The 15,972-nt window shown below is 35.0% G+C and overlaps 2 protein-coding genes across 6 annotated transcripts; both read left to right on the forward strand.

Annotated features, from left to right (window-relative positions):
- Positions 1 to 5,157: 5,157 nt before the first annotated feature.
- Positions 5,158 to 7,882, forward strand: LOC108337187 (uncharacterized). 2 transcript variants are annotated; one of them, XM_052880368.1, is made up of 5 exons: positions 5,158 to 5,676; positions 5,748 to 5,965; positions 6,293 to 6,421; positions 7,287 to 7,424; positions 7,516 to 7,882. In XM_052880368.1, the coding sequence occupies exons 1-5, from the start codon at positions 5,376 to 5,378 to the stop codon at positions 7,627 to 7,629; spliced, it is 900 nt and encodes a 299-aa protein (XP_052736328.1). In that variant the 5' UTR covers positions 5,158 to 5,375; the 3' UTR covers positions 7,630 to 7,882. The 2 variants fall into 2 exon arrangements, with proteins under 2 accessions (XP_052736328.1, XP_017429145.2); XM_017573656.2 differs by having other exon boundaries at positions 5,163 to 5,676; positions 7,293 to 7,424.
- A 1,572-nt stretch (positions 7,883 to 9,454) lies between these two features.
- On the forward strand, positions 9,455 to 15,032 carry LOC108338412 (uncharacterized membrane protein At1g16860). 4 transcript variants are annotated; one of them, XM_017575276.2, is made up of 6 exons: positions 9,455 to 9,657; positions 11,122 to 11,823; positions 11,977 to 12,098; positions 12,904 to 13,059; positions 13,760 to 13,971; positions 14,516 to 15,032. In XM_017575276.2, exons 2-6 carry the CDS (start codon positions 11,208 to 11,210, stop codon positions 14,706 to 14,708), a joined length of 1,299 nt encoding a protein of 432 aa, XP_017430765.1. In that variant the 5' UTR covers positions 9,455 to 9,657; positions 11,122 to 11,207; the 3' UTR covers positions 14,709 to 15,032. The 4 variants fall into 4 exon arrangements, with proteins under 4 accessions (XP_017430765.1, XP_017430764.1, XP_052736269.1 ...); XM_017575275.2 differs by having other exon boundaries at positions 11,122 to 12,098; XM_052880309.1 differs by lacking the exon at positions 9,455 to 9,657 and adding an exon at positions 9,756 to 10,405 and having other exon boundaries at positions 11,122 to 12,098.
- The last annotated feature ends 940 nt before the right edge of the window (positions 15,033 to 15,972 follow it).

Consider the following 15,972-nt stretch of genomic DNA (forward strand, 5'->3'; position numbering starts at 1 on the left):
AGACAATGTGAGAGTCCTTTCAACTTTCACAAATTCAAACAAAAAAGATATAAACATGAAAATTTAAGTTGAAAATGACCTAACATGTTTGGCAAATATAATTTGTCATGATGAGAAAAGTATATACATATAAACCAAAATAATAAAACCTCGCAACCACTAAAAGTGATAAAATAGAAATAAATAGCCTAATAACATCAAAGTGGGAACAAGTGAAAACAATAAGAGATAAGATGAAGAAGCCATGAAGGGCTATGAAAAAAGATAAAACAGAAAGAAATTAATCACCATAAAAATTTAATTAATACGAAGAAATATAAGAAGACGATTTTTTTTTCTCTTTTTCTCTTAAATTCACCAACAAAATTTTAGTCACGATCAATATTAACGACAAGTTGCAGAAGTAGGTTAAAAGTTATGGAGAATATATTGGCCTAAGGATAGAATCATGTACTTGTTGCTTCATTGCAAAACTAAATGTTTAATATTTATTTTAGTCCCTATTTTCGTCATTTTAATTTAACGAGGTTTTCATCTCTTCTTAGCTATCTATATTTTGTAAAATTTATTTAATTTGATCATGATGTCTAAATAGTTAATCTAAATAGTTAACAATGTAGTGTTCATATTGGTAAATATTAAATGAGGTGTCATATTTTCATGTCACTAGTGTAGTCAAGGAAAATAATACCTGTTATTTTCGCTTATAGGCACTAGTTCTACAACCGAGGCATATACAGACGAGATAAAAAAGATAAACTTTTTGCCTCGGTTCTGAACCGAGTAAAAAAGGTTCGGATTTTGCCTCGGTTCACAGACAACCGAGGTAGTAGAGTGTTTTTAATTTTTTTTTTAATTTTGGTTCCTCATTCTGTTATGTTTTTCTATGTTCTTTTACTTTCTCTTTTCCTTCTCTTTTGTGCCTTAAACTTCTCTCTCTATTTTTTAATCTCAAGCTTATCCTGCAAATGTTTTTACATAAGTGGGGGCAAAGGAAGGTGTCCTGTTCAATATTTAACTCCATTGCAATCATACATCTGTGCATCATTGCATCCACGAACATTCTGCACAAATTGTGGTTTACATCAGTTATTTAACTCTCAAACAAGTTACAAAGAGAAGAGATCAATTGCGAAATGAACTTAGTTTATACCTGGAGCCCAACTCTGCATGACAGACCGATTGAAGCCCATCACCATCCACCCAATGAGCGAACAGGCCGATCGGATAAGATTATTTTCCTTTACAGATTTGACACCTGGTAGTCAGTCTATTCCCATCAACCGGCCGGTGGGAGCGAGACCTTTCGCCATCCAAACCGCAAACACTATCCATTTTTCCATCCACCTGTAGAGAAACAAAACCAAAAACCCAAGGAAGAGAAACGCAGATCCACTGGCTACGCCCTCGCCACACTATCGTTGTGCTTTCATCATCATCGCACCATCGTTGCTGCTCTCGCCGCCATCGTCGTTGCTCTCTCACCACCATCATAGCCGCACTATTCGAGAACTGGAGCTGAATGCGTTGTTGGAGAAGATGAGGCAGCAGAAGTAGCACACAGATCTATAAACTCTAGGTTTTGGTGTTGAAGAGGAAAAGGAACGAGCAAACCCTAGATCTGAAGGATTGTTCGGTGAAGGTTAGAGATCGGGGTTGTATGGTGGTTTAATCGGTGAAATCGTCCGATTAAACGGTGAAAAAGGCTAGAAACGAAGATTTAACCGGTGTAAATGGCTAGAACCCGATTTCAATTGGTGAGAATGAAGGAAAGGTAAAATGGTGGATCCGACTTACGGTGAAGGTTCTGCGATGGTGGATCTATGAAGCTGAGGACAACGAAGTTATGGCTGGTGCGAGTGAAGTGCGAGAGAACGAGGGAGACTCGCGTGCAGAGGAGAGGAGAAGAGGCATTTGGGGAAAAGTTTCCTAACTTGAAGGTCCCACGGTCCAATTAGAAAGGCTTATATGCCTCGGTCCATCCTGACAACCGAGACAGTATCTCTGTCCTGTGAGGTTTATGCCTCGGTTTACCCTGCCAACCGAGGCAATATTCTCTTTAGACGTTGATTTTTTAACAACTGAGGCATATATTGTTTTAAAAATTATGAGACGATCACCGTGTTTTGATACGCTTTGGTTCAAAAAAATCAAAACATAACGTACGAGTTAAAAATACGATTTTTTACTAGTGTGTATGTACATGTTAAGTTTCCTGCATAGTGTTTTTTTGACACTGGAAATTGTTATTGTATGATGTTGGAATTTTGTTTTTCCTTCGCTGGTTTGTGGTGCAACATAAGCTATGTTTAAGTGTTGAATATGTTGGACAGAACGCTGCATTATTTGGTCTGGGGCAGCCGCTAACCTATAGTATGTTTGATCATTGTTATTTCTTATGGATTGGGCAACTAACTGATCAGCTAACTTATTATTGAACAATGATATTTCTTATGGTCAACAATTAAGTCAACAATTAAATGTATTGAATAATGTTTAACTTTTATTTTAGTTTTAAATTATTTGACTGTATATTTTATTATTAAAACATTTTATGATAATTAAATAATTTTAATAGTATCAAAAAGAAAAATTAAAATGATTTTCAGTTCGTTTTAAAAGTCCTAGTAAGTAGCAGGCAATTTTAAAAGTTGCAGTAATTTGTGGCGGTTTTAAAAATCTTAGTAAGTAATGATAGTTTTGGAAATAAAATTCTTAGTAAGTAAGTAGTGATAGTTTTGAAAAAATCCTAACAAACAGTGGAGTTCCGGAAATTCAACAAATAACGACACTAAGTAGTAGCGATTCTGAAACCTACAAGTCACGTAGCGGTTAAACAAAAAATGGTCAGTAATTATTTATCAGTTTTTGTAATTGTAGGAAATATATTTACTAGAAGTTAAAATGGCTAATAATGTAAAATTAAACTATCATAAAAATTTGACATTTTTGAAGTGATTTTTAATCTCTTTTATAAAATACCTCTCCTATACTATGAGGTTAAGCGAAAGTGGTTCGGCGAAACTTTGCACTCAAAAACCAAAATATCAACAACCCCTAAAAAGTAAAAAGAAATTAAAAACAACTTAAATCACCGAACAAGTTAAAAGGATTAGTAAAAGGAATGACGACAAACTTCAAAAATCACGTAAATGGTGGTTTTTATGTTCGTTAGTGGTTTGAAACTGCGGAACACGGCAGACAATGCTCCGGTAAACGATAGCAGTCCGTTGAATGGTGCAAAGCCAGTGAATGGTAGGTTCTTCTCGAGCGACACTAGTGGGTGACTTCACGTTCTCTCCTAGGTTCTCTGCGCAAATGAGGTTCTCAATTTTGAAATCCAGAAATGAATCCCGTAAAATGAAAAAGTCCTGAAACCCTTTCTAACTTTATTTCCATGTCATTTTAAAATTTTCAATTTTGTTCCATATGGACCAATGAGAACGCGACACGTAGAAGAAGTTAAAAGTTTGTCAAAAAAATCAAATGACTATATAACAAAAATATTATATATATATATATATATATATATATATATATATATATATATTGTAATTTTCGTGTTAAATGGATTTACTTTTTCCTATATGTGCATTTTTTTTTAGCTGGACCTTTAAGAAGCCGTAGTGAACATTGGTTTGATGTTTGAATTTTACCGTTTAAGTTATAGAAATTTGACGATTGAAACCAAACACGGACATTAACCAACACACTTATTAAAAGGAAAAGTCTAATATTTATTTTGATTCTTATTTTTTTTATTTTTGTTTAAAGTGGTCATTAACTTTTTTGGACGGTCAAAGTTGTCTCAATTTTTGTTCCATTTAGTTCTTTTTTATAACGACATTTAAATAATTAACGACACAATATCTACGTAAGCCATCAATGAATGACGTGTTTTATTTTTTCTGATGTGGCTGTCCATGACGATTATGCGATTAAGGTTTTCTAGTTCACAATCTGGCTTCGCATGGTGGCATGCAGGTGGATTTCTCGTTGCTTTGATTTCGTTCGAAATTCTCTAGTCCCATTTAGGGCTTGTGTTTGAAGGTGGCTAATGTAAGAGTTTCGTGGTTCTTATTGCTTCCATAGTTGATTGCGATGATGATTTACGAGTTGGGTTTCGCAGTTATGCAAATTTGTGGTGGTTGAATGAATATGGTGTCTCGTCATGGTTGATTTAATTTGTAGTGGTGACGATGTTGGGCTTCATTTGCAATTTGTGATCTCTGGCTTTCTGATTTGCAGGTTGGAACTCATAGTGAGGCTTCGTGTGGAGGAGGCACAAAATGGGTCATAAGGATCGTACCTTATGTTGATGGTGCGAGGAAGTGGTGGCTGATACAAGTTTCTGTGATGGTTTATGGTTGTGTTATTGGTGGTTTTGTGTTTGGTTGGTCATTGAGGTTCTCCGATTTAGTGCACAATTTAGGATTTTCATAAGTTGCTCGTCAGGTTGCTTATTTACAATTTGTGGCTTGTTCAAAGAAGATGCTCACTATCTTGCAATAGTGATATAAGTAAAAAATGGCAATACGTTGTAACGACGACGTAATAACGAGGAAGGAGAGTTTGGTGACTAATAATGCTAGAGTAAAGAATGTTGGAAAGAAGATGAGATTATATGACAACAGATAATTTTTCGATGATTTATGTGAATATTAGTTTGAAACTAAAATAAATATTAAAGAAATGATACTTTGATGATTCATTTTATATATATATTTAAAAATATAAAAATTTGGTTTTTTATATTTAAGGACGAGTGTTTTTTATTTTTTCAATTGGGACTACAGTAAGGATGATAGAGAAAAAGTTGGAGTGACAGAGATGAAAAAGAAAAAGATGAGAGGAATGAGAGAGGTGAGTAAGGATTTGAGGTTCTTTTTTTTAGTTTTGAGAATGAAAATTATTAAAATACCCTTAACCTTAAAACTTAGAATCCATGATATAAAACTATTTTTGTCTACTAAAACCCGGTACACATTGATATAATGTACTAGGCGCAAACTCCATATTTAAAAATATAAAAATTTGGTTTTTTATAATTATTTTACCTTTATATTATGTTTTATTTTATGCGTTAAATAAATGTAAAAGTGGGTTAGCTTAACATTATTACCTACTAAATACAAATCAAATCACGATCAGTAGAGAGACAAGTGGTGTTGGGAGAGAAAAAGCTTGGAGGATAGCAGATAGAACCTTCTCAGAATAACGAAAGAACGATCGAACGAGTGGCTTAACTTGTGACAGAGAACGAATGAATGAATATCGACAAACACATCACAACGTAGCTCCACAAACAAACACTGCAAAAGGAGCCATGTCGATGTTCTTCGGTCCATCCGTCGCCACTGAATAGTCACTCCTTCATGGCCACTTCACTCTCCTTCTCCATTTCTCCCACAACCATAACCACATCTAGATTCAGACTCTCCGCCATGGCCGCCGCCCCCACCACCGTCACCACCCCTCCTACCACGGTCACTCCCGCCGTCATTGTCGGCGGCGGAAGAGTAGGAAGGGCTTTGCAAGACATGGGCACCGGCGAAGACCTCCTCGTTCGCCGAGGGGAGTCCGTGCCGCTTGATTTTGAAGGCCCCATTTTTGTGTGCACGAGGAACGATGATCTCGAGTCGGTGCTTCAATCTACACCACCATCTAGATGGAAAGGTGAGTCCTTTTGTTATGATTTCGTCATAGGGCTGGAGATTGTTATTGATGAGTTATTGATGGTGGCACAGATTTGGTGTTTTTCCAGAATGGAATGGTGGAGGCGTGGCTCGAGAGGAAAGGGTTGAAGGATGCAAACCAAGTGTTGGCTTATTTTGCTGTGTCGAAAATTGGTGAAGCCCCTGTTGATGGAAGGACTGATACCAATCCTGAAGGGCTCACTGCTGCATATGGCAACTGGGCTTCTGCTGTAGCTTCAAGATTAAAGGCTGGAGGCCTCTCTTGCAAGGTATACATAACATCATATATTTACTTTTTCTTCTTCTGCATAGTTGTATGTATCATGGACTCCAATCTTAGTAATTTTAATTTTAGAAATTTGTTTGTTTTCTTTTTTAATTCTAAGTACTGCTACGACAGCACCTCGCAAAATTGGGGCTAAAAGCAAGAAAAAAAAATCTGAAGGAGCTTCTTTTAATTTTTGGGGACACGAGTGTTTTGATTCTCATGTGTTGTTTTTTTGTTTGTTTAGCATCAATATTGAAGTTGTTGGGTATCCTTATACAATGTCGAAAACAAATATCTACAAACGTCTAATGTATGTCTGAAAAGCCAGGTTCTGGAAAAGGAGGCGTTTCAAAAGCAGATGTTGGAGAAGCTTATATGGATTTGTTCCGTTATGCTTGTTGGAGCACGTCATGGAGGGGTTTCTGTAGGTGTCGTGGAAAAGGAATTCCGCACTGAAGTAAGCTTTATAGTGGCATCTTCTCAAAATTAATCTGCTTATTCTCTTGGACCCTGTGTGAATATACTTACATGAAGAAGAGTAAGAAAGATAAACGAAATAAGTTTTTCTTCTAAGCTAAATTAGTTTATGCAGGAGTTAAAAACTAAAATCAGTATTTTTAGAGAGGTCTAATGATTTTGCTTCTTCAAAAAATTGATTTTTAACTTTATTGTGAGTTACCTTTAGTTTATCGGAAAAACTTATTCATGTGTTTTATTTTCTTTTGTTGCAAATGCTTATGGAGAAACTTATCTTAACATGATGACCTTAATCAGTAACATTTTGTACATGATTAGATTAAACTGGGTAGTTAATAATAGGATGGTTGGTGATTGCAATCTGTATCCTCTCCCTCCCTCCAATTCTGAGATTTCTTCTTTTGGATCTTGAAGAGATGCTTCTCAATGACGTATATCCAACTCATATGTGCTAATTCATCTAATATCCAAAAAAAAAAACGAAAAGTAATGATTATATACGATTTGTTCCTTATTTTTATAATCATAATATAAATTTATGCTATATGGTTACAAGTTTATGGATTTTTAAGAAAGTCATTGTATCTGTCTGTATTAACATTGTATTGAAGTCATGTCAAAATTATGTTAAAGGCAAAAAAATGTTCTGAATTAGACACTTTACCGATATGTGTCGTACAAGTGTTGTATGCATGTCTGTGTCCGATATGTGTCGTACACAGGGACACACCATTTTTGAGACGTTGTGAGCTTCCTATACAAACATTTTCATTTAACATTAAAGATGCATTTAACAAGTAATATTAAAAAATAAGACAACAATGAGAAGTGACTAATATTTCCAGTTTCAGTTGTCTAGCCTTATAACAGAACTGGCATCAGCTGCAGCAAGTGAAAAGGGGTTAACATTTGAAGAAGCCATGGAAGAGCGTTTATGTGCATATTCTAGAGCTGTAGCTCACTTTCCCACAGCAGTTAAGGAGGTAAATGTTAATATAAGTGGAAAAGAATATTGGATTCACAAGTTGACTCTAATGTGTAAAAGTTCTTATCTATGCTATATTTGCATTGCAGTTTAACTGGAGAAATGGTTGGTTTTATGCTCTCTCTGAGAAGGCTAAGGCCCAAGGCAAGCCAGACCCATGCCCTTTGCATTCCCTTTGGCTAAAAGAGTTGAGAATTGTATGAAGCTTAAACGCTAGTATTAGTGTATGTGTGTGTGATGTATTCACTAGGTAACCAGCTTGTAAGAGCTATGTAGACTTAGGACGTAGCCACTAGCTTTTAAGTGTTATAGTTTCTGGCTTCTAAGTTTAACTGAGTCAATGAGCATCAATTTTCATTTTCTTCCATCACATTGCTTCAAGCAATTGTATCAACTCGTTTTTTCTTATCATTTTGAGAGTGAATAAAGAGAGTTGTAATATGCATTGACTTTGAACGAATGATGTAAATTTTTTATCAGACACAAAGTGATTACAGTAAATCATTCTAACTATGCCGAAGTTATGTGAAATTTACATAAACACTCTTTTAAGTCTTTTAAAAAGATAGTATATGAGTATGACAAGGAGAGTATATGAGTATGATGTACGAGAGAATAGAGTGAGTATGATATACTGCATTTATACTGTATTTATAGGTTTGTTGTATCGATGGATAACATATAAAAATGTTAAATATTGTCATTGTATTATCTGTTTTGAAATTCAAAATTTTTATGTCAATTTCAGTTTTTCAAAGTGAAATAAAATAACCGAATCAAAATGCAGTCAGTTGTGAGACAACATGGTCTAACACTGGGAGGAGAATTTGTCTGTTCCCTTGTTGCTTTGCAATGGCATTTAGGTCCAAGTGAAGCAAGTTGGACAGCCGAAATACAGTGAGACAAAGGCTGTCGTGACGAGACAGTTAGACATTGCAACCTGAAAACAATGTGTGAATACAGGTTGGATTTCATTTTTATTATAAAAGATCCGCGTCCTTATATTGTGCACACTAACTTCTTTTTATATACATAAACATGATGGAGATTTGAATCTCAGCATCTCGAGATTTCAATATATACACAAACACGATAAAAACTTGTAAACCAATGATTGATTTATAGTAAAATATCATTCCTTCTAGCTTTGGTTTGCAAAAAGAAGAAACCATTAAAGTGTTTCATTTCATCTATTTCCACTTAGTTTTTAATCGAATAGCGATATAAGACCATGACACAAGGAAAAAAAATACAACACAAAATCAAGAAAAATGTTGTTTTTCAATCATACAGAAAAATCCAAAAGGCTAAATATTCAGTCTAAACGAGAGAGTCCGATGTAACGTACCAGTTTGACCTTTTTTATTTCTTGAAACGGAAAATACAAGCAAAGATTAAATTCGAAAACTTTTTATAAAATATTTGGAATTATCTTTTGGGATGACCTCATTTTTTTTTATAAAATCTCCCAATCTAATCTTGAACAAAAAAAAACACTTTGGGGTGATATTTTTTTAACCATATTATTGGTAATCTAGCTTTCTCTTTTAACAAAATTTCCTTCTTAATTATAAAAATTGGTAAAAAGGAAGAAAACAAGATATAAGAATCCGTGATTAGATAGATAGAAAAGAAAAAGAAGGGTAGTTTGGCTGTTAGGAAAGGTAGGGTCAGTGCCCGTGGGTGATAAAAAACAGAAGATAGTTTCCCATTTCTTGCAAGTTGAAATGCCTTTTTGCATCCAACAATGTAATCATCTTAACTTAAATATAAACCAATTTTAATTAAGTTAACTGAATCAAAATATCATCTTTAATAAATGTAGTTTATAATAAACTTAATTAGCATTTTTATTCAGTGGGAAATTAGATATCTTCGTCTGTAATAAAGTTTGAAGGAAGTGGAAAAGGGTTTTTCATTAGTAAAATAAAAAGAGTGAAAGTAATAGTAATTTTGTTAATATTTTGTAATTAATAATTTACCATAACATACGTTTTTGGTTTTCTTTAATTGAAAATTTTAGTCACTTTGCTAAAACCAGAGTCAGACAACACACAAATTTGTTGCGGCTCTCTTCTCAACCTCTCACAGCGCAATACAACCTTAGATTCTCCGAGCCAAAAACCTATTTTTATTTTCTCCCTTTGTTGTAACACTGAAACTCAGACTCGTTGCTATTTTGTCGTTGTTGATTGTACCCATCATGGTTCCGACTCCAGATTTCACTCCAGGTAGGTCTTTCCTTTTTCACTCTCTCTTTATAGATCCTTCTTTTCTCCCAACTGGGAATTTCGCCACTGTAATTCCTTCCTCATGTGCATGCCACAACACACCACACACAGTACATAAAGTTCTGTGCTTTGGGTTTATATTTTGTTTGTTGAGAAAATGCCCCAGAAATTCATAACAGTATTCAACTCTGACTGTTACACACATTGCTTCTACCCAAAGTTGAGATCACAACTTCATTCTCCAGATCGTTTTCCTCGTGATGTGGGTCTGCTTTCTCTCATTACTCTCGGCAGTAACATTTGACTTTCGGGACGCAATGTGTGTGGCATCGGTGCTGTGCGTGGTTTTTTTTACTCGGAAATCACAGGGTTCTCGACCGAGTTTTCTTTTTTTTTCCGTGTTTTTATTTTGTTGAGTGCTGGTTTTCTGCTTGATTGGTGGCCAAAATGGTCGGGGAAGCTTCGTTTTTTCAATAATATATTTGGTTTTTCAATCCTGGGGCATTCTTTATTCTACCAAAAAATAAATGCCAGCTTGTTATTGTGTATGACCTCGAGCAGTTTCCGTTTACTTAATCGGTTTTTAATTTGGAATAATGGATCCAGGGTCTCTTTCTTCCTGGACTACAGATTGGCACAAGTTTGAAAAAAAGTGGGGCTTGACTCTTGTGGATGTTGACGTACTTTTAGCCTTTCCTCCTAGTGTAGGGTTTTTTGAGAAGAGAAAAGTTACTGCAATTCAGAAAACGTACTCCTTGCTCTGGACTCGCTCTCTTTTCTTCTTGTGCACTTTGTTCCACTTCAGGGATTTTATCTTAGAATTCTAGTGTTAGCGTTCCCTCATTCATTTATCTCAAATTAGAGTAGTTTTGGTTGGAGGATGGATGAAGCTTATGGGAGGATAGGATATAAACACTATGATTGAATGTTTGCGTGCAAAAATTTATAGACATGCCCCCCTTGTTTAGGTCAGTGATTATGTAAGAACTTTAGGTGTTTCTTCATTCTATAGATTCATTAAACTTCTGGTAATGACAATGGGGAGTTGACTTGCTCTTCTTTATCTTCATTTGGGATGTGTTCATGCAATGAAGTACACTAAGAAGTTGACTATCATATACTTTGTTTCTTCATAATTAATTCTTGTTAAAGTGGTTATATACCAGATTTGCTTACTCTTTCTCTGATTAGGGGCGACCTTTTGGGATATCAAGTTCCCTTTAGTGTGTTAATTATAAACATGACACGTTATGTTCCGAAGGCCATGATTGGCTATTCACACATTCATTATTCCAACTAAAAGTGCCTAAACTTTTGTTCTCATCAATAGGTAGATATTGTGCTGTGATTTCTGTTACCTTTTGTCGTTTCGCTACGCGACATGGAAATTGATTGCAAATTAGTAATTTTGATTGAACAATAATTCCAATTCGTTTGGGAATTTTCATTTTTTGCATCTTTCAGGATCACTTTGACAGTTTGACTTGTCCAGCACCAACTTCTGGTATTACCATTGTCTGAGTTCTCAAGAGTTCTTCCACAGAAGGAAGATGAGTTCTAGAATCCCATCTCATCAGCTTAGCAATGGCCTCTATGTATCTGGGAGGCCAGAGCAGCCCAAAGAGAGGACTCCAACCATGACATCAACAGCTGTGCCATATACTGGTGGAGACATAAAAAAATCTGGAGAGTTGGGGAAAATGTTTGATATTCCTGTTGATGGCTCTAAATCCAGGAAATCTGGACCAATAACCGGTGCTCCTTCACGGACAGGATCTTTTGGAGGAGCTGGTTCACATTCTGGACCAATACAGGCTAATGCTGCTGCTCGAGCCGCCTATACCACTTCAGGTCCAATGACTTCTGGTGGTTCAAGTTCAATGAAGAAATCAAATTCTGGGCCACTGAATAAGCATGGGGAACCTGTTAAAAAGTCTTCTGGTCCTCAGTCTGGGGGAGTCACACCAGTTGGGCGTCAAAACTCTGGTCCTCTTACTCCTGTTCTACCTACAACAGGTCTCATTACATCTGGACCCATATCCTCTGGTCCGCTAAATTCTTCTGGGGCTCCTCGTAAAGTGTCTGGCCCTTTGGAAGCAACAGGTTCAATGAAGATGCAAGGATCTGCCGCAGTTCACAACCAAGCTGTGACTGTTCTTAGTCAAGGTGATGAATATTCCTTCAGAAGGAATTTTCCGAAGGCGGTGTTATGGTTATTAATTCTGCTTTTTGTCATGGGTTTCATTGCTGGTGCTTTTATTCTTGGAGCTGTGCACAATCCCGTTCTCCTTATTGTAGTTGTGGTTCTTTTTGGCTTAGTTGCTGCATCTTTCTCTTGGAATACTTACTGGGGAAGAAGATCTATTATGGGCTTCGTTGCTAATTATCCAGACTCTGAGCTCAGAACTGCAAAAAATGGGCAATTTGTGAAGGTCTCTGGGGTATGTTTTGGTCCTCTTGCCTATTTTATTGGCTATTCTTGGAAAGTTCATATTCACTTATTGGGCTAATAAGTAAATTCTTTATATCTAATCGTGCTGTATTAATTTCAAATGTTTTCCTTATTCACCTGTCTCTGCATCATTCTGATTTTGCATTATGAATTATTCTTCACCAGCTTTTGAATTATTTGAAGCTTGCTTTTTAATTTACAGGAGCTTTTCAGGAATGCCTTTTTTTTCATAAAGGAAAGATTGAAAATCTTCTAGAATATCTGATGCGGACCTAAATTTTTGCCAATTACAAAAACAAACTTACTCCTAGTCAATAACCTTACCTGTATTAGGTTTGTAAACTGGTACAGCGTGGATATGTATCAAGTGTTTCCACAAACATGATTTTGGTATGGTTTAAATGAATTAGTCTGTTCAATATTGAAATTTCATTGCTCTAATTTTTTTAAAAGACATGATGTCATCATAAGCAAAGAAAAATATGAAATTAAGAGCAAATTTTTATCATGAATGTAAAGCCTGTAATCCACTCTTTTTAGCTGTTTAAAACAATGCTATTTTCATTGAATGAGCTTCGGGATACTTCGATGAGTGCATTTTGTTTCATCTTCAGGATGATACCTGTGCCTTAATATTGGTGTCTTCCCATAATAAAAATTTCCCCATAAACATCTAAATATGTGAATGAGAACTTTGCACTTGGTTGATGTTTCATGCTATGAATCCTTTTTATAACTACGTACAAGCTGAAATGACTAATCAAATCAAATATGTTTGGCTGTTGTATGTGAAGGTCGTTACCTGTGGTAATGTGCCTCTAGAGTCATCTTTCCAGAAAGTTCCCAGATGTGTATATACATCAACAGGTTTATATGAGTATCGAGGTTGGGACTCAAAAGCTGCCAATCCTAAACACCGGCGGTTTTCCTGGGGCCTTAGACTGCTCGAAGTAAGTTACCATGTTATTTTAGTGGGTTGGTTATTATGAAATTTAATATTCTACTTTGACATCTTGTGTACAATTTACTTCAATCCTTGCCGGGAAGGTATGTCACAGAAGGACGTGTTTGTTTATCTGATAAAATTTCAAGTTGAATTTATTGTTTTGAACTAATCTTACTATCATATTTAGGAGAGGAAAGGGAAACTTTTCTTTTTGATATGATGATGTTTTCCTTCTTATTTCCAATTTACCTTGGACTAGATTTGATTTACTGAGCAAAGGATGGATTAAGATGGGGGCTCTACCCTTAAGCCAGTTACAATGCATTGAGTAGGGGTGTAAAATGGATGGAATAGACAAAATATGAGTTGGATTAAAATTGATGGTTGTTGATTCAATCCACTAAGTTTTGTTTTCATTATTTAGTGGATTTGTTAAATTTATGCATGGATGGATTGCAGGGTGGATCCGCCCCCTCTGACATTTATAGTCAAGCATTTTGATGGCATTTTAGATTGAATTGACCTATTTGTGTTGTTATATATGGTTCCCTAACATTAGTATCCCCTTCATTGGCTATTGTACCTATACTGAACTTGTCTTTATGAGTGTACACCAGTAAAGAATGCCCCATGAGGAGTCTGTGCTTAGAACTTCTACTTATTTTTCACTTGTTGATTTAACTGGAATATATGTGATGTGACAGAGGCGCGTTGTTGACTTCTACATCTCGGATTTCCAATCTGGTTTAAGGGCATTGGTTAAGACAGGTCATGGGTCAAGAGTCACCCCTTATGTTGATGACTCAGTTCTCATCAATGTAAATCCAACCAAAGAAGAGATTTCACCAGAGTTTCTCCGGTGGTTGGGAGAGAGGAATCTTTCAAGTGATGACCGCATCATGCGGTTGGAAGAAGGGTAAAACTTACCTCATGTTTGCTTGCATTTGATCTTTTATGCTACCATTTTGTCTCTGGATGGATCCATCTAGTGTCAGCCTTGATTTAGGGAACGTTTTGGTACAAGAAGAATCTAGTTTTCCGCAAATCTGTTTTCATGTTTGGTTTATGTTTTAAAACCAGAAAACCGTGAAGGAGGTGGTGTTTCCTAGGAATGTTTTTGGCTAAGCCACAAAATTGTTTCCATAAAGAGGTGGGAATCCATTGTCTTGAGTTAAAAATAAACTTGTAAACAATGAAAACATCTGGTAAGAAAATCATGTCATTCTTGAATTCCTGGGAAACGTTATAAGTATTTGCTGGAGTATTTATGACAAAACAGACAGATTTTGAAAAACTTAGGAATCATGATTCCCAAGACTTATCTTGTACCAAAAGCTCCATAAGGGGTATCCCAAGTAGACAAGTGTGAATGAACAACCTCTTTTGGCAACAAAGTTATGAATTTCCATTTTCAGGCAAATTGTTGAGCAGAAATAATATAACATGGTATTTGTATTCAGGTACATCAAAGAAGGAAGCACAGTAAGTGTAATGGGGGTGGTTCAGAGGAATGAGAATGTGCTTATGATTCTTCCTCCACCAGATCCTATCACTACTGGTTGCCAATGGATCAAATGTATTTTCCCAGCTAGTCTTGAGGGTATAGTGTTAAGATGTGAAGACGCATCCAAGAATGATGTGATACCGGTTTAACAGTAGGGTATGTGAAATGAGAATGCTTGTAGCATCTTCTAATTGGCCTCCTTAGATAGTGTTATTGTATTCTTTTCCCCTCTGTTATTAGTGGCGGTGGAATATCATATTGACAAATTATTATAGATTAAGATGCCAAAGTTGTGTGTGTGCTCTTTATTTTTCACCTTGAATTGTTGTATAGTTCTGGTTGTCTTCATGTTCTTCTAGGCTTTGTAAACTTTGGTAATGTTTGGTGCAGTGCAAATTCTTACTTGGACAAGCATATTGTGATTATGCTAACAACATGTTAAATAGAATACAATCTTTCTTTGTGTTTGCAAATATTTTTTTCATGCACTCTTTCTCTCTAACTTCATGTACACAAGTGTTAAAAGCTTGTCTTTTAGGAGTTTCACTAGAAAAAAAAAACTTAAATTTATTATGTTTAATTTATCTTTTAAAAAATAACTTTTTCCAAGAAATAATACTGTTTTCTGGTAATAATTTTTAGCAAAAATATTTTCACAAAATCATTTACATGGAAAGATGAAAATATTTTTTTTAGATAAATGAAATTTACTGCATATAAATACTATATTATTGTAATTAATCATGTGGTGATGAATTACTTTTTTTTTATTTTCTAAAATTAAAGCAATGACTTTTAGAATACTTGTATATAATTTTGACCAATAGTTTTCAGTATGAATTTATTTGTCTTATTATAAACAATAAAAACTGATGATATGAATTATTTTCTGAAGTCTCTAATATTGGTAGAGATATAAGTGGATTGAGTTCAATCCGTGAAGTTGGACAACTCAATCCAATTAGTGTTTTTAGTGTTCTGTTATTATATTAAGTTAAAATTTGCTTACTATGCTCACTATTGTTTTTACCCAACTCAAAATACTATTGAGTCAGGTTAATAATATTTTCATGAGTTTTAACCTCCTTAAATTTAACTCAATACGACGGTACAGTACAAAAATAATAATTATATATTTATTTCTGATTTTAGTGAATCTGAGTATTAAAAAAAATCTAACTCTGACTCTTTTCTTTGCAGCAGTTAATTTTGACCTTTTTAATTATATTTTTTATTTTAAATTTTAATATTTTAATATTTTATGCATATAACTTATAATTCCAATTTTAATGTCCAAAATACTAATTAAAATTAAGTTTAATTATTTGGGTAGTTCCATTTCAGAATAATGTGTCTACTTGTTCCGCTCTTAAAAAGTATCAACATCATCGTAATTGAGTTAATACGAGTTTA

The sequence above is a fragment of the Vigna angularis genome, chromosome 7, assembly GCF_016808095.1.
Source record: "Vigna angularis cultivar LongXiaoDou No.4 chromosome 7, ASM1680809v1, whole genome shotgun sequence".
NCBI classification, from domain to species: Eukaryota; Viridiplantae; Streptophyta; class Magnoliopsida; order Fabales; family Fabaceae; genus Vigna; species Vigna angularis.